The following is a 26053-nucleotide window of genomic DNA, read 5'->3' as shown; positions in this document are numbered from 1 at the left end:
TTTAGGAGTACAATTATACTTCTATGAGACAAGTATTTACTATACAATCCTGATTCTCTATATCTAATACTTTAGGGACTGATCTATGTCTTTGGTCAGCTAAATATCTATAATTCAAACATGTATACATAGATGGAAGTTTCTGTTCTTGCTACATATCTTCAAACTTGACATTTACAAAACTTGCATTTATTTTAAAAAATGTTTTCTTTAAACAAACAAAGTAAATAAAGTTTTACACCTTTCAAGGTCAGAAAGGTCATCTCCTGTATGTGGGGACTTGAAGACATTCCAAGTCTAGGACCTCTTTCTATTAAGTAAACAGCAGGACCAGAATGGAATGATTTAGAATAACAGACAACAGGACAAACCCATCCTCTCTGAGAAGATTTAGCCCAGGTCCATTACTGATTATCCCTGAATGTCTTATATATAAATCAACTAAAATCTTAGTACACTTTTTGGCTTGAATTCTTTGACTGGATACACAGTCCTTGATAGTTTCTGGATTGTTTGCATTATATGCTATTAATAGAAAGAGCCCTAGTACTCCATATTTAACTTGAAAGATAAGTATGATATATCTACTTTGTATTGCTAGACATCAAAACAAAACTTTTCATTTTAGTAATGTATGTCACTTAACCTATTTTTTTTTAAACAATCAACTTCTTTTTACTTTTTCGAACTAGATAATGATTTTCTATCTATCAATGAGTGAAACTTTCAAATTTTTATCACATTCAGCTTTATAACCAGAGAGGATAGTTGTAAAATTCTGTCCCCAGTGATTTCCCTTACTTCCGCTTGTCTCCCTTGGCTCGTTTTGTCACACGCCCACATGTAATTCCAACTAAAAATATCATACCTAATACTACTATCATTATGCTAAGGATATAATTTTTAGCAGGAGATATACTGATTTGTTCATAAATTTCTCCAAAGCCTTCTGGTGGGGCAACCTGAAATGAATGAAGCATTTTAATTACAATTAGTTAAAATACATAAATACATATATGATCCTAATCAATCTATCCCAACATACCACATCTATCCTCCATTAAGCCCTAGGAGCTAACAAACTTCTTCTACCAAAGTTCCCTAATCATCCCTTTTCCAAATATTGCTACTTTATCTGTCTAAGCATCTGAAATTTGTTTGCTGAGTTAGCTGGTATCATCCCATCAAGCAGAGTCATACTGAGACAGGGTCTCTTTGTAGAAGATGGTGGTAACTTCAATGAACAACATAGGGGAGGCCCATAACATGTCATCGAAAAACAATAAAGGTGAAGTGCCTTGCCCAAGGACACAATTAAGTCAACTTGTCCTTTTCTCAGCTTTCTCAGAAATACAGATAGGGAACATCAAACTACACAACTCAGATCTTTGCATGGGTTCAACTGAATAAGTTATCATAACCAGAAATAATACCTCTGATTCAAAGTAAGGGTATTTTTTACAGCTTATTTCTATAAAAGTTTGGTTTCAGTAACATTATGCTCAATATTTATTTAAAATCAAAAAAGGATAACACACATTCATGTTGATCATTTTTGGTCAATATATCCTCAGTTATCTTATTCCAAATCATGAGACCATCTTAATTTTTTTTTCTTCTAATTTTGATAATTTTTAGTTATTCTTGATGACCAGGATGAAAGCACACTGACAATGTCAATTTGGGAGGAAAACAGAATACAAAGAGAGATCAATGTAACTGAGCAGATAACCTTATACTTTCAAACAGATCACTGAGGGAAAAAAATCTCTTTCATCCAGCGCCAGGCTACAATTTATACCCAACAGTTTCACTAAACTATTTAACATGTTGTGAGCCAAGCAAGTGTTATTCCCCCTGTTTAATAAAAAGAAACAGAATGGTGGAAACTGATGGACTTATCGGGGCTATTCCAGTAAAAATCAATGGACAAAGAACTCCTTGTTTTTTATACAGGGATCATTGAGAAGTCATAAAGGATGTTTAATCAGTCCCTCCAACCACCCCCCCCCCCACCATTTTTTTAAAAATACATGGAATTTCTTTCTTTCTGGGCTCAATTTCTGGCATTCATGGAACTAAAATTTCAGGACTTAGTTCAAGCCATTAGTTGATAAGGACTTAGTTCTGTAAACATACCCTAACGGAAAACTCCCACAAATCTTTTCGCTTGGACAGTAAGTTTCTGCAATCAGCTGACATTCCGTCTGGTCTGTCTTCTAGCTCTATCAGCAGACAATTCATTTCTACAATCAGATTAAACATCAATGTGTTAAATACACAATCAACATCCTCCTGTAAAACAGCAAGTCAAAATTGGCATTTGCCTTCTGATGCCAATAGTTGGTAAACATTTTTTGACAGCTACACAACATGTGACTTTTCCAAATTCCATTTCTCCAGCTAGAGTGAGAATGGCCCATTCTTATCATGGTAGTAAATTCATGAAATTTTCTTTAAACTTCATGTTTTCCTCTGGAAATTGTTAAATTAAGAAAAGTTTATAAATACAAGCATGTTTAGGACACTGGTGCCTGTTGTGATAATTTCAAAATAGTATGCAAACTTCACCACATGAGAAGTAAAAGGATGTGATTAAAGTAACTTACGTCTGCCATTTCCAGGGTTTATATGGCCACAGTGTTTTGACAGATCCTGCTGACAGGCAGTGTGAAGTAAAGGGTCCACACCAACATCTATATGGGCTTCCTGTATGGTACGGGCCACTTCCTGTAGAACAAAATCCGCATCAAATAAGGCAAGGACAAACACCAATTCTGATTTAAAAATCAAACTTCATTTATTTTACAACAATTGCGAAACAAGTTTTTCTTATATCAATCACTCTTGTTGGCCCTGATGAAAGCGTGCGAGGGTCTCACTGTGGGAAGAATCATCCATTCATTTCCTATGTATTTGCAGTTCACAAATTTATTAGTCCACAAAATGATGAAATTAATATAAGCAGATTTATTAAGCTGTATCTTTACTGGAAATCAAGAATCCACAAAAATAGCAAAGTTTTGAAAAACCTCAAAAATTCATCCAAAGGAACACATATTATTTTACAGTATACAATACTGTTATAGAAAACTGAAAAGCTTCAATACCTTGGCACACGCTAATCCATTGTGGCTACTCTTGATGCTTTTGATGTTTTTCTTCAGACACTCCAAGACAATACCCTTTCCATCCTCTGTCACAACCACTCGGTTCTGACTACGCATAGCTTTGCTGTGTTCATCAGAACAGAATGACTCAATCTGATAATGAATTGAAATACTGTTTATTCTCCCCAGTCAAGAAAAGATTTGGTAAGTGATCAATAGTATGTGTAGTTATATGGGGTATGGACATTTTAACTAAGGATGTCAAATCTGGATCAGATGAAAGACTGTGCCAAAGAATGTTTAGATGGCTTTTGATTGCACCTTCATAATGCCATGAAAGGTCACAGAGTGCAGCAATGTGTGATTGCGTAATTCCACACTGGTAATGTAAATCCTTCACAGGTAAGAGTTCGAGAAAAGAAAATCTCAAATTTATAAACTTTATCAGTATAGAGATCATTATCCCAACCAATGACACTTGTACAAAACCAAACATTAGATAAAAAAACATATCTTAATTCCAACTTCCAGTGTAATCAACTCACTGTGTACAGTATAGTTAGAAATATTGACGGAGGATTTAATTTCACTGTCAATAAAGTTAGCACGAAATTAAATACCCAGTGAACATTTCTACAGTAAATAAAAATCTCAGAAAATACCTATTATGCCCTTATATGACCACCAGCTCGAAGATATGAGCGAAATTATATACCCATGAATTAGCCCAATATGTCCAAACAGGACAAACACAAACTATCAGCCCCGTTATCTAAACTATTATACAGTACTCAGATATCCCTGTATTGCTTTTGCTATGTATGAGTATTTATAGATAATTTCAATTTAATTGCATATATTCACTTAAAACTGATGCAACTTCATAATGAATGAAAAGGTCAAAGAGTGCAGCAATGTGAGATACCATAATTCCATATGAATGTTCTACACTGTTTTTTTTCCCTCAATCTTTTTAAATCAAAATTTGAGATATTATTGACCTTATGAAAAACTTAATGACAATCTTTTCCGTGATTCTTGCATTAATGTAGATACACCAATGTCATAATCAGTCTCAATTTTACATTACTCAGAGTATTAAAACAATGTGAACAGAATATCACATACCACAGCTTCACAAGCCTTAGCCAGAACAGGATCCTCAAGGTAATTTAAAGCAGCATCCTTTATCACATCTCTTATCTCCGCATTACAATCCCGCGATAATCTCTGTGGAAATGACAAAAACACAGAAATTTTGTTTGATATTCAGAAACAGATTCATTATATCATGCACAACAATTCATTCCCATGAATTTTTAGTATGATATTAACCTAATCCAGGGTTATTTAGAAATGCCTCCCTAAAGCCTCTAGTTTTGACAGGACTTACGTGAGGAGAAAGAGAGAAGGCTTATGTGTATGAAATATATGGTTCTAGATCTAAAAACATGACTTTAAGGTTGGATTTGGAACAAAGACTATCTCTGCCAAAATATATGCATTGAAATATATCAAAACAAGTATTCAAATTTGCAATTGTGTCCCAGAAAAAAGATAACTGTGTGACAGGTTTACAAAACTGTATTCCCCACATAACTACTGTAAATAGTACAAAAGTTGCATTCTAAATCTTTCATTCAACTTATTTTCACAAGTATAAAACATTAATAAAACCACCTGTCTAAATCTCATGTACCTACATTAACAGAAAACTGTTTCCTGAGACAGTTGATAACTTTTCCTTCTAATTCTACGTCATTCTTTTCTGTCTGTACAATATCGCTGCAAAATTTGTTGATATCTAGTTTACAGCTTTTCTTCAAAGATGGGTTCAATCTGTAATCTACAGAAAAAATATACACACAATTATAAATTCTCATTTACATTGACAAATATCATACTGGAAACAAGTTTCTGCTTGAATTTCACAACCACTATGTATTAATTCCTTTTCAAAATTTATACACAGAAAGAGAACAGGACAGTCAGCTCATGACAAAAAACTAGCAGTCTAGATGTGTATGCATGTTTTTCAGCCTAACAGACCAATAAATGTTGATAATACAGACCTGAAATATTTTGTCACCACCTGTACCAAGTTTGATCACATGTAAAACACCAGTAAAGTTACTCATGATGTCCTGCAAAGATCTATTTTAGGTCCTTTGATGTTTCCAGTTTACATAAACGATTTGCCTTTAAATATGAAGGCTGATAGAGATGTGTATGCAGATGACTCTACCTTATCTGCTGCTTGCAAATCATTAGATATCAAAAGCAAATTACAATCTGATTCTAAAAATGTTCATATATGGTGTGTTCAAAATATGATGATTTTGTAAATGCCTGAAAATCAAAATATATATTTGTATAGCTTCTGAACAGAGACAAGGTTGAAACTGTTTAACTCTAGATCTTCCTTTGTATATTAAGTCTCTGGAACAGGTTGTAAGAGATAAATTACTTATTGTTGTTATTGATAATTATTTGACATTGTCAGATTATACTTCATCTATTCTAGGCAAAATAAGGCAAAAATTAGGCTATTACATCATATAAGTCCTTATCTACCTAGCTGGAAGGAAAACTAAGATTTTTCTAGGCTTGTATTCCCCCACATTTTGTATATTGTAGTAATGTGTGGTTCGGGTGTTCTGAAAATGAAATAGGCAAGCTCCTGAAGGCTCAGAAACAAGCAGCCAGAATGATACCATTAGATATACCATCCAAAGACATGTTTGAAATTTTACAGTGGATGCCTATCGATAAATACTTTAAATCTAAGCTATGTATGATTTCTAAATGTTTTCATGGAGAGGTCCCAGACTCCTTATCTAATGATGTATCTTTAGTTAGAAGTAGTCATAATATAGCTACAAGATATGCCTGTGATAACAACTTTTTAGTGCCAAAATACAGAACTATTTTTAACTTAAACCAATTTTTTATATCGAGTATCAAAGACGGGAATGTTTTTCCTCATGAATTTAAGGAGATCAACTGTTTTAGCAGAGTTTTGTTTTGATCTTGAACAGTAACAATCTCTTTCAAATAGTTGACATTGTATGTGTGTGTATTTATACTAAGTATTTAAGTGTTATTATTTTTCCCCATGTCTGTTGTTTTTACCAACCCATTTATATAAATGTATGCTTTAGAAATAAGAGGACCATGTGTTCTATAAGCCTTCTGCTTAACATGTATTTCGTCTTGGAAAATAAAGATTATCATTATTATTATTATTATCAGGACCCAGCAAAATCCCCCCATTTTTTTTTTAAATTGACAGGCTCTGTTGATTATGATAATTCTGAATTATGCTGACATAGCAATGGTCTATACAGACATATATAAGGATGGAAGGATGGATGAACAGACAGACATAACAGGATGTAGTACACAATGACACTACAGTCCTCTATAAATAATTGAGAGAGTATAAAGTCGAAATTCTTCTGTAGAAAAAAAATCCTGCTTACCTTGGTTTTGAATAACTTGTCTTTTAATTACAAAGGTCCGACACTTTCTATCAAATTCTGTTTCATCTTTGTATTTCTGTAGACAATGCATCACATCTCCATTGGTCTGGAGAACGGTTTTGCAATATGTCTGAAACACAAACATCAAATAAATACAGGTATGGTGACTTTGGTTAAAACTAAAAACTTATATATATATATATATGCAAAACATATCTATAGTTGAAACTTGTTGTCTCGAAATCACTTGAGTCGAAAATTCTGCTTGAGTCCAAATATTTTTCAAGTACCGATTTTTTCCCTTCAATATCTTTGTAATTTTAGTTTGGAAAAAAAGATATTTGTCTGAATTTGATTAATATAATCAAATAATTACACTGCCAATTTTGTGGTAAAGGTGTACATAATACATATAAGACTGACTAAAGTTGATGAAGCTGAAAACATTGGTCATAGCTATCCTGGTGTCCTATAGAGCAGTGCAGTGCATTATAAGTACAATCAGAATGACCAGTCACATTGAACTTTGAACTAGAATATTAAAGTTGGGTCAATACATGTAATGTCTCTGTTTCATCTGTTATAAATTCTCTAAGATCTATTGGTCTACAAATGCTCTCTATATGAATACTGACTCCTCTGTCATAAATACGATAATGAAAGGTAGACAAGAGGGTATTTTGTTGAGACTATAAAAGTTTTAGGTTAAATTCCCTTTCTTTCTTATAAAGTATAAATCTACGGTATAAGACAAAGTCTTATTCAATGCATCTACTATTTCACCATAATCTTTGAATGACTTTGCCATAGAATTAGTAGCCACATATTGTACATTTGCCAAGGGATCTAATTTTGCTTTGTTCACAGTCATCGAAGAAAACATGAAAAATAAAATCCAGCGAACATTTAATATAAATAAAAATGTAAGAAAATCTATGTTATTTAATTGTATACATGGATACCAATATAAATGACATATGAAAAATTTAATCAATGTGAAATAGTCCAAACTGACACAACTGCAAAATACTAGCCCCCAAAATTCAACAACTACACAGTATAGAAGACTCAATAGTTAAGTACAAACCTTTATCATACTAGCGCAGGACTGTCGTAACTTGAAGTCTCCAATGTATACATCATCTTTCTGTGGTGATATAACAATAAATAATTATGAAACACACAAGCATATTTTTTGTGAAGCAAGTTACCAAAATTTACATACAATTAGGTATCACTCCTTAACATATACCTTAGGCTTTTGTAATCCCAAAAATCAATTCTGAGTCAACTTTAATTTTGGGTGTGGTGAGTATAATAAATCAGAGCCTATGACATTGTTGTCACTGTTGATGTTTGATGTAAACAGAAATAAGAAATTCAGATATGATGTTGCCGGAGAGGGGGTAAAAGATAAGAAAATACCATCAACAGAATCATAATCATTACTCAACTTCAATTAAGCTAGGGCAAAAAATGAACAAAAGAAAGATTTACACAGAGACTCCATAAAAAGTACAAAGAGAATAAGACCAGGTGTTCCGAAAGAGTAGGCACCTTCTGCTTCACTGACCACACTGCAAAATTATCCCTGTGCTTTGGAGACTTTGGTGAACTAAAATTCTGAACTCATTGGTTGGTTGTGGGGAAGGGGGAGGGTTATGTTCTTTTGAATGACACAATGTCAAAATCCACTGAACTTATTTCACAAATGTGTCAATTTTCTATATTTAGACACAGTTAACTAGACAATAGAACCCACAAAATATACTCAAAACAGAAATATGTGATCATTCCCAATAATTAAGACACCATTGCCCAGACCATGTTACCTTGAAGAATAAACTTATTACATGCATATCTTTAATGATTCATGATCTTTGTATAAAGTTCAAACATGAATGAAAATTCAGTCCCTTCAGCAATAAACAAGAGGCCCATGGGCCTTAACGGTCATCTGACAAAAAGCAAGCCAAACCTAGAAAGTGGGTTGAGGTCATTCATTTGAACAAACTTGGTAGCCTCTCCTCCAAGCATCTTACAGGCCCAATATCAGCACTCATGGACTTTTGCTTGTTGAGAAGAAGTCGTTTGTATATTTTAACATATTTGACCCCTGTGACCTTGAAAGTGGGTTGAGGTCATTCATTTGAATAAACTTGGTAGCCTTTCCTCCCAGCATGCTACAGACCCAATATCGGCACTCATAGACTTTTGCTTATTGAGATGAAGTCCTTTGAATATTTTAACATATTTGACCCCTGTGACCTTGAAAGTGGGCCAAGGTCATTCATTTGAACAAACTTTGTAGGGCTCCATGCCAGCATGCTATGGGCCAAGTATTAGCCCCCTAGGCCTTCTAGTATTTGAGAAGAAGTTATTTAAAGATTTTGACATATTTGACCCCTGCGACCTTGAAAGTTGTTCAAGGTCATTCATTTAAATAAACTTGGTAGCCTTTCCTCCCAGCATGCTACAGACCCAATATCGGCACTCATAGACTTTTGCTTATTGAGATGAAGTCCTTTGTATATTTTAACATATTTGACCCCTGTGACCTTGAAAGTGGGCCAAGGTCATTCATTTGAATAAACTTTGTAGGGCTCCATGCCAGCATGCTATGGGCCAAGTATTAGCCCCCTAGGCCTTCTAGTATTTGAGAAGAAGTTATTTAAAGATTTTGACATATTTGACCCCTGTGACCTTGAAAGTTGTTCAAGGTCATTCATTTAAACAAACTTGATAGCCCTTCATCCCAGCATGCCACAGGCACAATATCAGCAATCTGAGCCTTTTGGTTATTGAGAAGAAGTTGTTTAAAGATTTTAACATATTTGACCCCTGTTACCTTTAAAGTGGGTCAAGGTCATTCATTTGAACAAACTTGGTAGTCCTTCATCCCAGCATGTCACAGGCCTAATATCTACACTCTGAGCCTTTTGGTTAATGAGAAGAAGTTGTTTAAAGATTTTAACATATTTGACCCCTGTGACCTTTAAAGTGGGTCAAGGTCATTCATTTGAACAAACTTGGTAGAGCTCCATGCCAGTATCCTCTGTGCCAAGTATTAGCCCCCTAGACCTTCTAGTATTTGAGAAGAAGTCGTTTGAATGAAAAGTTTACGGACGGCGCACGGCGGACGGCGCACGGCGGACGGCGACGGACGAAGCATGATGACTATAGGTCATCGGACCCTTCGGGTCAGATGACCTAATGATACTAAATCAGGACAAGATTTCACTGTCTCAAGCATCATACATGTGATAAACAACAACAATTTCATTTATTTATTATACACTAACAAAAGATGCTTGATCATTTGAAAGTTATGATACAGGCAGCTTACCTCTCTGACAAAAATGAGTTTAGAACATGTTGGACCAAGTTTCTTTGGGTGTTCCTTTAAACATTCAATTGCCTGTAAAAGAAAAGAAATTATGTGTAAGCTAAACATTCATTAAGTTGGTTCAGCGTTACTATGGACTATTTCCTAGTTTTTTCTCTTTTTTTTTCTACTGCAGTAATTCTACAGTAATTCTAAATGAAATTTTCTTGAATTAAGAATACTGTATAGCCAGTTATTTTCAGGGGGTGATACTTTTGCTATTTAATGGTACATCAATTCATTAATTTAATCCATGAAATAATAAGACAGGAGTACATTAGATATTTTTCTTTCACATCCAGATCACAAAAGTTAATTTGTTATAACATAATTTGGTCATTTAAAAAAAAATATTTTAAAAAATTAAACTGTGAAAATTACCACCTGTATGATATCCAGGTTATAAATAACTTTTATCAAAGGTTTGATTGCCAGCCTACTCTAAGGAAATTAAATATCTTGAAATACAACCTGGGAATCAGGAGTGGGATAAAGGTTTCATAGGAATAGCCCTAACACATTGTCCCTCTCCCTTAGCAGCAATTTCATTTTAAAAATAGCTCCCATTAACAATCTAATTTTTGTTTATTGGCCTAACAATAATCAAAGTTTTACTAATACTAACAACTAATTAAAACAAATTGCAAAGAAACACAAATATTTAAAGATCAAATTCAAAGCATCCTAATATAATTATTGAAGACTCTTGTGAATTCCAGATTTCCTAATCCTGATATATAGAGAAGGCATGTTAATGTCTTAAAATATAAGCTGTATTTTGGCTTGGGACACAAAGACAAAGGTGGCAAGCCTCATTTATTCCATTTATCCTGAAACACTGAGTAAAAATCAGACTTCTGAAACAGTCACGTTTGTTGTTCAATCTGTGTTTACCTGACATTGACGCTACCCTGAATTGAATTGTCTGATGACCGACGCCAAAATAATTGCTCTATGTGGAAACATATTTCCAAACTTCATTGATATAACAGCAATTCAACAAATTTTCATAAATCAACTTATAATATGTGAAATTGCCTATTTCAAGAATTATTTTAATTTTTGAACGCAATATTTCAATAAATTCAGAGGGTAATTCTGTTGGATTACCACACCTGCTAAAAAATACAACTGCATCACTGACGAAATACAGCAAAAAATATATGTGGCAGTGGCAGTCGCAGGATAAATCTATATTCTCCGTTTCTTTGGAGTACCAATATACCAAAACTAAGGTGTGAATGAAACTTTAAAAGTGTTACAGAATCATGAATACTTATGATCTCTAATCAGGAAAAAAAGGTATGGATTCAAAAGAATTAAATTTTGGGGTGTACCTTTTGGAAAGTTATAGAGAATTGTGTATATGCCAAGCGTTTGATGAAATGTTTGAAGATGTATGATTATTATGAAATTCTTAACAGACCATCAACACAAAAGGTCATTAAGGCCATCAACCGGTAAAACACACAGTGATCCAAAAGGAAATACTATAAGACAAACTAAAAGGTAAAAGACAAACACTAAAAATCTTAAATACGGCAAGAAATATTGAGGCGTTGTTCGGTAGCCGGCATCCATAGGTTTCATCTTGTGTAACCATGGCCACAGCAACCTTATCATTATCTTTTGAACCATCAGTATATAAATGTAGAAATATTTTATATTTTAACTGCAATTTCGAGAAGGATGAATGAAAAGTGCAACTGTCAGTGTCTGATTTAACCATTGCATGAAGTGAAAAGTCAACTTCAGGTCAATTCAAGAGCAAGGATGGAATTTCTATCGTTCCAAATGACTTCATTTGGTCAATATATTTGTGTTCAGTTAAAGAGTGTAAATTTGAATACCGAATGGCGCAATGGTCTTTGGTTTATTTTGAAACAATGTTTTATATTTTGGATCAAATACAAGTGAAAAAGAAGGATTTGAATAATTGACTTCAGCTGAATAGTGTACTGCAAAGCCAATTTATTTTGACGGCTATATACATAGAGGCTTGCTGTAGGTGTTGTCTTAAAAGCTCAGAGAGCCAGCCTCAGACCCTGGTGATGAACGATGTCTAATAATTTGAGATATAAAGGTCTTGCAGATTGAAGATGTATGAAAATATGGTCTGGTGATCTTTAATAGTGATAAAATGTTTTCAGTATTTTCACACTTCCTTGTGAAGACTCTAACAACCAAATTAATAAACAGTAGCTCCATCAATACCTTGTGCCAACAGTTTGAGCAAAGAGAAAAACAAGGAAATATGAATCATTTGATTTGGAATGAGATTAGATTTTTCAAAACATGCTTAAATAAATGAACATCAATTACCATACCTTTGCATTGCCATGCTCCACACCTGAACAAACAGTTTCCAACTCTTCCCTACATGCCATTTTAAGTTGAGGGTCAAGGTCAATTTTTTCGCCCTGCAAAAAATTTAAGTAAGCTAATCATGATTGAAAGAACTGTTACCAGGAAAATTAGTGTAATGATACATTTGTGCATCCACAATGATAACTGCAATTTCCCCAATCCTACTTCAGTGCAATACTTTCACTGTGAAAATTCAATTACAACTATGAAATATACAGAACACAATATTTTTTATGCTGTATTACATACACTCTACATATATACATATTAACATTACTACAAAAGCTTTACATAGCCCTTTGTAAATTTTCATTCCATAAAAGAACTTTGAGAAGTCCATATTTTATTTACTATTTGCACAACTCTAGTGAGCTTAAATGATTACAATGACACGTTTCACAAATTTCAACTGAAAATACCAGTTTTTCATGTTGATCAAAGCCAAATATTTAGCGAATATTTGTCATGGTGACTTGATATCTACAATAAATATTTTGATATCACACAATTTTTTCATCCTAAAGGAAGTCATTTCTTCCAAAAAGAATTTCTTTTGCTCACTGTCACAACACAAAGATGCCCTTTTTGATGCACAACATAATATAATTGATACACAGTAAAACAAGTTAATTTAGTCATGTGGAAATTTTGCAATTCAGAGTCAAAACTGGAATATGTAATTTAAGCCATGTCAGATAATGACGTATTTGCCATAGTGTGGTCAACTTTTCTCAATTAAGATTCACTAGTTCCATATTCGCAATGCAATCCTATGATGACAGTAGCAAAAATTTTTAAAAAGCGTGGAAAACCTGAAAAAGATCCTAGTTCACTTACCCTCTGAAGGACTTCAAATCGTAGCTGTTTACGACAAATCTTTGATATCCTGTGTTTTCTCTCCATGACCGTGTCATTTCTCACATGTTCACTCAAACAGGACACCACCTCGTATCTAGTAAATCAACAAAATGAATTACAATTGTTGGACACTTTTCTTCCTCTATGCCATAGCTGTTCACTTATTGTTTTTACCTGCCTTAATGACGAATACAGGTAAAACCTGTTACCTGTATGTGATCAAGATTGTTTTATTAACACACAGACACACTGTCTGAAACAGAACCTCATTCCAAATCTTTAACTCAAATGAGTTTAAGAATGTCTGTCCAAAAATGAGATAAAATATATTTGAACATACACTGGTAACAAACTCTTTTTCTTGAACATATTAAACAAAAATTGCATCAAAATCTCTTTGATTCAACTACAATTTACCATCCTTTCCAGGTAGTCAGAGTTAGTAGACACTGACATTGGTATGATATCACAGTTGAATCACTGAAGCACAAATGTGGCCTGAGTGTTCGAAGTAGCATGCCTAATTAACATTAACAAATATTGATGACACACTCAATAAATATATTTACCGGGCAAAATTTACCTCAAACTTTTATCCATGCAAAATACTAAAGCAATTGCTAGTGTAGGTATTAAATAGACCATAAAATATCTACAAACTTATTTTGAAATGCTGTATTGTTTTCATCCCTATAAATTAAACATCATGTATTTTACAACAAGTGCAAAATAAATAATCCCAACTCCTATTTTGCACTCTTCTTGACCCAGACAGAAACCCTCGAAGGATCTTACTTCAATCGATCCTTTCAGTTTGTGTTTTTCAGGGAGAAGAGATTACAAATTTTATTACAGATTTTCCTGTGTTGTTGTGGCCGAGACCTAGGATAAAACAGTTCATCCTCATTCCTTTAGATAATATGTAGTAAGTATGATGTTCAGTGAAGTAGCCCCCATACCCCAGTTACTGCAAGGAGGCTCTGCCTTAATATGACACTAGCTGATTTAAATGTGATAAACTTTGCAAACTAAAACATTAAGTAAATCATTTGTCTATCTTGCCAGACTGCAATACATACATTTAATTTATCTAGCAAGACTGCAATTTACATACTTTGTCTACTGAGTCAGACTGTGATATACATACTTTGTCTACTGAGTCAGACTGTGATATACATACTTTGTCTACTGAGCCAGACTGTGGTATACATACTTTGTCTACTGAGCCAGACTGTGATATACATACTTTGTCTACTGAGCCAGACTGTGGTATACATACTTTGTCTACTGAGCCAGACTGTGGTATACATACTTTGTCTACTGAGCCAGACTGTGATATACATACTTTGTCTTCTGAGCCAGACTGTGGTATATATACTTTGTCTATCCAGCCAGACTGTGGTATACAAACTTTGTCTACCCAGCCAGACTGTGGTATACATACTTTGTCTACCCAGCCAGACTGTGGTATACATATTCTGTCTACCCAGACGGACTGTGATATACACACTCTGTCTACCCAGCCAGACTGTGGTATACATACTTTGTCTACCCAGCCAGACTGTGATATACATACTTTGTCTACCCAGCCAGACTGTGATAAACATACTTTGTCTACCCAGCCAGACTGTGATATACATACTTTGTCTACCCAGTCAGACTGTGATATACATACTTTGTCTACCCAGTCAGACTGTGATATGCATACTTTGTCTATCCAGCCAGACTGTGATATACACACTTTGTCTACCCAGCCAGACTGTGATATACATACTTTGTCTACCCAGCCAGACTGTGATATATATACTTTGTCTATCCAGCCAGACTGTGATATATATACTTTGTCTACCCAGCCAGACTGTGATATATATACTTTGTCTACCCAGCCAGACTGTGATATATATACTTTGTCTACCCAGCCAGACTGTGATATATATACTTTGTCTACCCAGCCAGACTGTGATATATATACTTTGTCTACCCAGTCAGACTGTGGTATACATACTTTGACTTCTTTCCTTTACAATACATCATCACATTTTCTTTACACGCCTCTTTGAACTTGTGATTAAACCGGAAATCTTGTAATGATATCTATAAAAAGAAAACAGACACTTTGACTAAAGAAGTAAAATTTAAATAAAAACATGAATATGAAATCATACAATTTTTTTTTACTGCAACAATTATTTTCCAGGATGGAATAATATACCTAAAAAGAGTAACACTGACATTAAATAGAAACCCACTCTTTTATTACCTTTGTGGAAATACATAATTTTTTTTATAAAATTGAAAATTTTTCACCAAAAAAAAAAAGAAAAAACAAGGTTTAGTAAATTTATAGTTATGACAGATTTCAAACAAGATTGATGCTGTCTGGAAAATGTTAACTAATTATAATATGCTAACATCCATATTCATCCTAAATTCTAACACAATAATAAGCCATACACATTGCATACATACTGATAAGAGCCTTACAATATAATTGTGAAGAAGATCTGCTGAAGATAACCGAATGTATTGACAGCAGAACTGAGATTTAAATTGGAATTACCTCCCCATCTCCTGAAAAGGTCACAATCAGAATAGTTCTGATGTGGAACTATTTTAAAAGGAGATAGTGTCGTAGGAACGTATCATGAATCCTTAATGAACCTACAGTAGCCAGTAAGGAAACTCACAATCTGATGATGTTCTACTCCAGCAGCACATTTTTCATCCATTGACTGATCATGTTTATTTTCTATGAGACAGTCCATAACATCTTCAGCATCAGCATCCTCCTCAATCTCCTGATATATAAAAGTAGGTCATATATGGATAAATTCATCTAAGTGAATGAGGAGGAAGTGAAAAGAAAAACTGATAGAATTAGAACTTCATGATAATGATTTATAAATATATTGAGAACTGACCTCCCTACAGAATTTCTTTATCATGGGCATACAGGATTTCATGACAAGGTTGTCAAGCTCTAGATATGTGTCCTGGTTTTCTGTGATGTTACCGACCACTTCCTGACAGTCATCTTCCAGATCATCGTAGTTGTCTTGTAGGCATGCCAACTCCTGAAAACAAAATATAAATCTCATTTATTTAAATATACAATTCATAAAAACAATTGCTCGGTGAGTATGAACATCTCCTAACAGTCCTCAAATACAAACTGTGGTAGGTACAATCTGATACATATCTTACCTCGCCTTTTTCGTATTTTTCTGATTGGTCATCAGAACAGTATCGTCCAAGGTCAGTTACACACTTAGATTCAATATCCGTGTCCAATTCCACTCGCCTTGCCCGATGTCTCATCACTCGGAGGATTTCGTGTTTACAAGCCCGAGAGACCTGAATTTACAAAAGTACTGGAGAATGCTTTTTTGAACAATGTATTTGGTCTTGTTTATGAATATTTCAAAATATGGAGGTAGTTTCAAGAGTTGGTTCATTTTTCATGAAAGTTCATGTTTTCTCAAATGCATGTAATTGTGTACATATCTCTCGTAAAACAATACTAGCAATAAAACATCAACAATGCTCTCAGTATAAAGACAACAAATAATCAAAATAAAAAAAAGTGTCAATGCATGACTGTAGTTAATTTCTTATTTCAAGAAAATTAATTCTTGTTTAAACTCCCAATGTTCAATGATATTTATCTCCAATAGGCTACATATGATAGCATAAAGAATATATTGTATTGAAGATCTGTACAATTTTTCCAAAAGATCAATAAAAGAAAACCTATTATCATCAAAACTAATGTTGTTGTTGCTGATTTCTATTACCCTTCAGATATGTGTTATCATACCTGTAAGTTTGCATCAGTGTCATGATCTTTCATGTGACGGAACAGACAGGGTAAAACCATAGGACCTACGTCCACATTCGTTGAATCTTGTTCTATCCAGGTTTTTGGAGCATGACACAGTTTGAAGGCATCCTGGTGACAATGTCTGTACAAAGTAGCATCTAATCTGTAAAGAAAAGACATGACTCCATCATCAGACAAAATTTTCAGGGAGGTAATCATTTTTTTTCTTTTATTCATGCCACTTGCCTGTAGATTTTCACAATCTTTTTTTTTTGTTAATTTTTGTTTTGGAGGGAGGTGGGGGGGGAGGTTTCTCATGATGCTTCCCTAGCTATGAATTAATTTTGAAGTATTATTGATAGTGTACAGTTCTGTTGCTTGACATAGGTTTACTAAAGATCATCAACCAATTACCATCACACTGGTCTGTGTATGTATTGTTAAAGTCCTGTTCAATACTTACTTTGTACAATCACCTCTTATTACATGCAATAAGCATGTCTGAATGATGAACAAAATATGAAATCTGGACAAGAGAAGGTAATACAAATGAGCCAGAAACCAATTCTACATCTAATTGAAGAATCCAGCCCTGATTACTTCCAATGACAACTGACCATCAAAATTGTCAATGAAGCCATATCCTTTTCAATATCTAAAATATACCACTAAATTTTCAGTGAAGAGATGAAAATGAAGAAGTACAACTGATTTTTACCTGAAATCCCTCACAATGAAGTACTGTATTTGCATTAACTTCTCCTCACAAATATCTGTCATATGTTCTGAATCAAGGTGGTCCATCAAACAGTTGATCACCCTGAAAACAAAATGAGACTTATAAACAGTATAAGACACCTCTCAACACCAGTTTTTTGTGACAAATTATTACTATCTAATGATTATCTATTTCTAATTTATTTGTAATGGAGACGAATATAGTCTGTTCTGACAAAGATAATTTGCCAGTAACTTATTGTGATGCCATGACAACAAAAGTAGATATCTACAAAATAAAGTTGGTTTAAAATAATACACTAATGTTGTTTATTTGTTGCAAAAGTGTACAGGGGTAAAACTTTGAATAAATATGTTATGTGTGTATTGAATTGAAAAGAGTTTTGCTTTTATTTCTAGTCTGTCTACTCACTCTGCATCTCCAGGCTGAATGTCTTTGCAGACAACATTAACCACATCCTGACAGGATTTCTTGAGGTTTCTGTCCATACGGAAGTCACTACCAACATCCGCCTCCTTCACCAGGCTCTCAAGCTACAACAATTTTGTTGTTTCGTTTATTACAAATCTAAACTGGACATACAAACAATATAAGTGCTAAATCAATTTCATCCTTTAAATATCCGTAACTCAATGCACATTAAATTTCTTTAGTATGCTAGTCTCAAACAAAATGAGTTACAAAAAAATAACTAAAGATAAAAGCAAGATGAAACATTACACACTGTACTTCTCCCACAATAACTTTAGTGGGCAACTAAACATGTTTCTGGATTTTAAGTCTACTTACAGCTCTCATACAGGGAGATGACAGCTGAGGGCTCATCTTTTTGTTTTGCTTTCTAGCATGATCCATCAGACAGTGAATGGTTGCTCCTCCTCGTTCCAGCCCTCCGTCACACAACTTTACAATCTCAGATTGGCAGGAGGCCACTATTTCTGGATTAATCTTGAAATCTGACATTAGACTTTTACGCAGATCCATCATCTCGGCAAGACATTCTGGCGCAATGACTATATCTGAAACCATTGTTAAGACAACCTCCATTACAAGCATCTAGTTAACAGCACCTATCCTGCAACAAGCCCTACTGACTGACAAACTACCTCTTACTTGACAATAATCCTGTTTGTTGGTATATAGACAACTATAGATATGGGTGGATTTATTAACAGTAAGTGAGCTGATCACCAGACAAATAATGTATTCACTTCAACTTTCATTACAATTTCATTTACGAAACAAAATGCTGAGTATTTACTGTATCAAGCTATATATGACCCTCTCACTATCCTGTTGCAACCTTTTTAGCTTCAATCCATTTTGACTGGTAAACGTCCATGATACTTACCCCTCTTATGGGCACTTTCCAGACAAAGAAGGACAGATGCACGACTGGCATCATCATCATTGTTGGAACTTCCTGCCGAGAAGCAGCCATTTGCCCTGATATCTAATCGGCAGGCACCGAAGAATGATTTCTCTGCTTTTACATCATCAGCTATCAACCTTTGTCTGACTGTCAGCTTGTCTCGACACTGCCAAAACAAAAGAACAACTTCAATTTTGCTTCGTTTTCCTTACTCATGAAGAGCTATAAGAAAGATTTTTTTTCTAAGCAGTGCAAAACGTGTACAATAAGTACAAAATCAGATGACAAAGCTGAAGACAACACAATAGCAGCTTATCACAATCAATCTACATTTCCCAAGGTAAAAAGAAAAGAATTTTACAGTTTAACACGTTACCTACATTGAAGTCATCTTTTCCTTAAAAAAGATTAAAAAAAAAAAATTCCTTAAAATTCATTTTTTATATATATTTCTCAATTTTCATGCAGATGTTTATTTTTTGAAATGTCTTAGTGTTAAATAAACAGATAGAGAAAGATTTATTATTTATAATTGTGTCATCAAAGAGAAAGATCAAAATCAGCTTTTGAATATTCATTTGAGATGTTACTGTCTTATGCTTATACCTCATCTGACATTTCTGGATCAAACTTGTGTTTGAACAGACACTCATAGACCCTTCCCTGTCCAGCAACAGTGCTTTCACAGAACCTCTCTCGGTCAAGGCGACAGGCATAGTATAAAGGCCTATCCAGATGATAGTCATCTGCTTGAAGCTCAGCTACCCTCAACAACTGTTTCTTACACACAGGTTTCAGCTGGCTTATCTTCTTTGCCAAACAGTGTAATGTCTTTCCTTGTGAATGAACAGCCTGTATCATGAAATGAAATAATTCTTTGACTTAACAATTCATAATTTCAATGTAATTGTGACAAATACATATTGCATATAGAGTGACACTTTTGCTGAAGTTTAAAGCCTGCTTCACCCTTTTACCAAAACAGTAAGAATAATCTAGTCTGATGTTGAAGCTGAAATATATGTATCATTGTTGTATTACAGGGTAAAATTAAGACTTGGAAAATAAAGTATTCTGTGAAGGCAAGAAAACTTCTGCAAATGTTTCCCCTGTACATGTATAATGAATCACCTTTTGTCTACTTATATGTAGGACTATTAAATGACTAAATTGACATATTGTCCAAAAATGTTTCCTTAGTAATTCAAATCTTACATTTGTCCCAAGTTGTACTCTCAAGACCTTGATAGATGCCAAATTTGGCATTAGAGTACTCATGTCTTTTGAGTAACTGATTGAAACAAATATTTTGAAAGTTTTGCTTCAAGCTAGTAAAAAACAGAATTTGAGGTTGACAACAATGCCAATGAAAAATGAGCTGAACAAATTACATCTCAGTTCTACATTTTTTGTTATAGCTAAACAAATCAATAGAAAGAGAAAATCTCCCATCTACTTTTTTTTCAACAGTTAACATGTCATATGTGACATGAATATCTAAATATGAACCCATTAAAAAAGATCATACCTCTTTGTGATCAAACGACAACCTTCCACATTTATAATTAACAATGTCCTCATTACACTCCTGCACAAAGCCGTACACCATGCGGAAGTCACTGAAGACGATCCTTGCCATCTTGTTGAGGTAAGTTCTACAGTTCTTATCTGTGATGTTTTCCACATTTTCAACCAGACAAGGAATGATCTGTCCCTGTCCCTTTTGTAAATTGGCACACTCAGGTATCTGTAATAGAATTATTACGTTTATCGATGAGCAATGCTATCATTCAGATTTTATTATCTAAAAAATAAAATGACTCAGAAAAATAGAGTTTGCTGTAGGCCATTGTTTTCTACTTTTGTGAGCTAGACCTTCAACCCACCCACTCACCCCCCGCCCCCCCAACCAAAAACAAGGCCCATTGTAAAAGTTTTAGTATAGTAATATGATTATCAACAGTTCAATTAATATAACAGGTTATATTATGACCGAATAGATGTGATACAATCAAACTAACTCTGTCTATTTTCCATTGCAGAAATATTGGAATTTGAAATTTCATTACCTCATTAGTACATAAATGAATACAAAACAAAACAGGTCATACACAGCGAGCCATATGAACTCCCTACAAAGTAAATATGTATGTAGGGACAAGAAAACTATTCCAACATCAATCTATTGCTTCTATCGATCATGATCAAGCTATCAAGCATGAAAACATTGATAAAATGTACTTAATTTGCTATAGCAGCATCTCAACAAATATATCACTAGGGGTGTTGAGTCAATGCTGTACTTCTTGTGTAGGTATTGTAGGTTCCGTAATCCCTGGCTGGATACTCCAAGGTATGCAGGGCGATTGAAGAATAGTAGGAACTAAGAAGGAAGTGTGGTCAACTGCAACAAACTTAAGATCTTCAGTGTGATAACTTTATTAATACATTTACCGGTAGGCATTTTAATAAAGTTATCACACTGAAGATTCTAAGTTTGTTGTGATTGACTTTCAACAAATACATGTAATTGACACTGAAATAGGTCATGAAAATCCTCCCTTTATTTGGGAATACTTGGTTGTTTATTGTACCTGTGAACACTACCAAAATGAGTTTCAGCTGTTCATTTTGAAACCTAACTCGAAACCTACTTGATCATTATACAATTGCCAATCTAGCTTGTAGGCGACGGTTGGTTATGACCTGGGTTGAGACAAGAAACATACTTCATTCCCTCTATACAATTGAGTGATGATAAAAAAGAAACCACAACATATCTGATGTATATTATAGACCTAAAACTAATAAATATCATATCTTACATCTTTAAGCTCTTTCACACAAACTTCATCTGCAGCATATTCAAATCTGTCATCCATGGTCAAATTCTTTTTGTACTCCCAAATAAACTGCAACATAACAAAGCAACATATCAGTAATAACAAACAGTTACATTTTACACTATATCATATTTCATATTCATCAAGGTTGTTTTCTTAATTCCAATATGCATGAAATTTTTGTTTAACAGAAGTAAAAAGTCATGGCATATTCAGTTTTATTTTATGGTGGCAAAACCATTTACTCAAAATATTTTTATGTGTGCAACTTGAATAAGTGATTGCAGCAAGCGCAAGCATGCACGCATGCACACACATACACACAATGATAATGTGATGTAATGTATGGTGTTTTATCTCTGTAGGGGCATTACATTGTGTATACATACTTAACAAATTATAAAATGCAACCAGAAATGATGTTGTATTTCTGTGAAGCACACCCCAAACACATTCCCCCACCCACTATTTTCATCATTCAACAAGTATGAACTCTGTTATACTTTTTCAATGTTAACTGAACCAAGTCTCTGTAGCATGAAATGTGGTTAAATTCAGAATTCATGACCTGCATTCACTTCTGTAAACCGATTTAAAGGTAAGAATGGGTTACCATCCAGGTATGTTAAAATCTGTTAAATCTATTTCTATGATTTCAACATTTTAATAAGTTCTTTCAAGATTTGGAGCCAAATCATAACATCATGGCACTTTACAGTCAACAATTTTGTTGCAATCTTTGCAATCATCAGAATTTCTCCAATTTCCCTTAATATCACATCAATTTGATCTTAGTTCCTAGATATACTATCCCGAACGCTCATCACAGTTCTCTCAAACTTTTGCGATTGCAGACATCCAGACTGGGGCCTTGTGTAAACGCATGCAGCCTTTCAAGAACAGATCTTACATGATGTTTACAATAATCCACAGTATGACTTTAACTCCTCTTTCAAATTGCGTTAATACATATGCAGAGACAAAGTTTCCTATAATGACATTTTGTTCGCAAACAATTGAAGAGTGTGTATATTTTCCAATGCTTAAGTCAAGGTATAACTTACATGTTGACATGGGTCACTGATTTCTTCTGCAACCTAAAATAAATGAAATAACATAACTATTTGAATATATCAATTCATAATACATTAAAGATAACCATACAATATGCGTTGCTATACAGTGATGAATATAGAGACTATATATTACTTAATACATACAATCTTAAATTTTGTGGGGGATTTCTTTTTGTTGATTCCATGTATATTCTTAAACTTTAAGAGATAGTACACCAATGGCATTTAAGACAGTACTTGAAAGAGTTTAGGATTGCATTGGCACCTATACAATTTCCTCAGAAAAAGTATTTCAATAATTGACTACTTCCTTGGCAAAATTTCCTTGTGTTAAAGAGGTCCTGTTGGTTCTTATAATTTCCTCTCACTAAATAGTTTTGTACCATTTACCTTGTTAAGGTAAACATAATAAAACGGTGAAGAAGTCAACATCTCTTTCTGATTTGTTACAAGTTAATACTAAAGCCGAAGGGAAAATGTGACAGTAAATACATAACTGATGCGTTGAAGTTCTGAAACGTCTTATAAAACTACTTAATTTCAGAAAAATAAATTTTAAGAAACGGAACACTTCAAGGAAAACTTCAAAACAAAGTAATCTAACCTTAGGATCTCCTTGTAAACAATCTAAAATTGCAAAATTATTTTTCATTGATTTCCGGCTGCAATGTGAAATGATGTCTGCACTGCATTCCGCAGTTTCTGCTAACTTAAAAGCTTTCTTGTGCATTCTCGACGGATTTCCTTCAATTTTGAATTTCTCTCCAGCTCCTCCCAATGGAATATGTTGACGTCTTTTAGCGGTATTCGATTCCTTTCCTAGAAAAGACTGTCCTTGCCCTACACCCTGTGGTTGCATTACCATTTGCTTTCCAACGGGACCAACGTTGACCGGAGCCCCACCAACTGGGGCTCCAGCACCGACATGGGCTCCATCAATGGGCTTAACAAATTGACTTTTTTCAGGAACGTTTTCATTTAAAGCTTCGACCGATTTACGTTTAACCCTTTGTAATTCAATTTCATCATTATTCTTCTTCTCGACAGTTTCTTTTCCATAAATTACGCAAAATGACAGAATCACGATTAAGAGCAGTACACGTCGGCCACAGGCAGCCATTTTGACCAAACAACATCTATCGTCATACATGTCAATCCGATGAAAAAAAATAGTATTTATTTCAGTAAAATATTCTAAATAAGCAAATTTGTTACAATTTTAGGATAAGTCTAAATGTGTTTATAGTGCAAAAATCTGATTAACAACCACAGGCTCGCAAATAACTTGCATCTCCTACTTTGAATTGAACGAGAACTACTTTATTGGTGTTCATACGCACGGAGATTATAAGTTTAAGGGTGGTAGAGAAAATGTATCCGAATACATGCTTTCGCAACCAAAAACTTAGCATTTGAGCTCAATATGTGAGCTGATAAATCTGTATGAATTGCATGTTGCTTATGAAATATCAACATAACCAAGTGCATTCAATTTTAAATATATACATGGATTTTGTTATGCATGTCTTTACCATTGATATAATATAATATAATATAATATAATATAATATAATATAATATAATATAATATAATATAATATAATATAATATAATATAATATAATATAATATAATATAATATAATATAATATAATATAATATAATATAATATAATATAATATAATGTAATGTAATGTAATGTAATGTAATGTAATGTAATGTAATGTAATGCAATGCATTACAATACAATACAATACAATACAATACAATGTAATATAATATAATTCAAACTGAAAATAGCTAAAACTGTGGACAAATATTCACAGATACCATTTGAACAAAAAGCAACAGGAATAACACAAGGCACATGTTCTGTAAGTGTATGCATCTTCTGCTCCATCAACAACATATAAACTAGAAACCAAAATCATGCCAAAAAAACAAAAATTGGAATGATGATAATGTAACAACCATGCCCACAAGCATTGAACATATTAAACATCAGATCAAATGAGAAAATAGAATGTCCAATCACGAAGTTAGATGTTCATGTAGATGGATTGGCAAATGCCAAGAATCTTTGCATGTGTATTGTATAGCTTCAGTGTTGGCGCTGCACAGCATAATATTGTGTTGCACAATTCACAGATAAATACATTTTTATCATAGTCCATGGTCAATGGTCAATGGAGATAAGATTATTGTATTTTTGCATTGTATACCTCAAATGATTGTGTCTTTGTGTGCGCAAGGACAAATAATATAGATATCTGTTTTATTATATATCCTTGGTACATCTCATACAGCTAAATGGAGACCTTCTTGCGTTTGCAAAACAAATACTGCAACAAAACAAATAACAATGTCGATTTCTACAGATGTTATCTATGTCTGTTGTTAGTCACGTGTTGCAATTAGTTACTGGCTTACAGAAAAAATGTACACATAACTGATTCCAATGAAATGTAACTTGGTTGAAATGGTTCAGGTGGTCTGGAATTATTGCACTATATGTGATGTTGGACCTGATTTATGTAAAGCTCAAAATGCACAGTTTCGGAATTTCCTATCAAGCATAAATTGATTTAACTAAAATTGAGATATTATCCATTTCACTCATACTTTATGGCACAATGCTCCAGGAAATATGTAAATTCACCAAACTTACTTTTTATGTTGAAATTCTGAAAACTAATGATACTCATCAAATTAGTTTCATACAGGTACAGTTGGACCACTCAAAGTGCATGTGTCAAGTATTCCGCAGTCAAGCCTTGGACCTGATCTGTACCTGGCAGTTTTCTTTCAGGTTCAACCGGTCCAACCGTTTCAACTATTTATGCGAAAGCGCCCTAAGTCACTCAAGGATAGATTATTATGACTTAATCATGATGAAATGAAAGGGCATTTTCGTCCAAACAGTTCAATGGGTTTGACAACGGACTTCCAATGAGGAACTACGTGTGTTGGACCTGGTGATCTTTATCTTTCTGACAAGCCTT

At 33.9% G+C, this 26053-nt stretch overlaps 1 protein-coding gene across 1 annotated transcript; it reads right to left on the bottom strand.

Moving 5' to 3' along the window:
- Window positions 1-24172, bottom strand: LOC132562503 (Golgi apparatus protein 1-like). Its single transcript, XM_060227246.1, has 25 exons — window positions 23657-24172; window positions 23041-23073; window positions 21959-22045; window positions 20662-20880; window positions 19740-19985; window positions 19113-19299; window positions 18551-18780; window positions 18173-18294; window positions 17741-17842; window positions 17020-17185; window positions 16407-16556; window positions 16124-16276; window positions 15890-16000; window positions 15208-15296; window positions 13182-13296; window positions 12305-12397; window positions 9939-10010; window positions 7680-7739; window positions 6593-6722; window positions 4814-4956; window positions 4239-4340; window positions 3111-3263; window positions 2610-2730; window positions 2140-2246; window positions 1-962 (listed from the first exon to the last, which is right to left on the bottom strand). Exons 1-25 carry the CDS (start codon window positions 24170-24172, stop codon window positions 798-800), a joined length of 3672 nt encoding a protein of 1223 aa, XP_060083229.1. The 3' UTR covers window positions 1-797.
- Between the last annotated feature and the right edge of the window lie 1881 nt (window positions 24173-26053).

This window comes from Ylistrum balloti, unplaced genomic scaffold (genome assembly GCF_031769215.1).
Source record: "Ylistrum balloti isolate Yb309-2 unplaced genomic scaffold, AGI_CSIRO_Ybal_v1 Utg371438, whole genome shotgun sequence".
NCBI classification, from domain to species: Eukaryota; Metazoa; Mollusca; class Bivalvia; order Pectinida; family Pectinidae; genus Ylistrum; species Ylistrum balloti.
Note: the sequence above shows the minus strand (reverse complement) of the source record. Positions and strands in the feature narration are given on the sequence as shown.

Coding starts and splice junctions, on each gene's coding strand:
- LOC132562503 (XM_060227246.1), bottom strand. CDS start 24,172: ATGGCTGCCTGTGGCCGACGTGTACTGCTCTTAATCGTGATTCTGTCA. Junction 19,986..20,661: donor TGTCGTTTGATCACAAAGAG/GTATGATCTTTT, acceptor TTCATGATACAG/GCTGTTCATTCACAAGGAAA. Junction 4,341..4,813: donor GGAAACAGTTTTCTGTTAAT/GTAGGTACATGA, acceptor TCATTTCCACAG/AGATTATCGCGGGATTGTAA.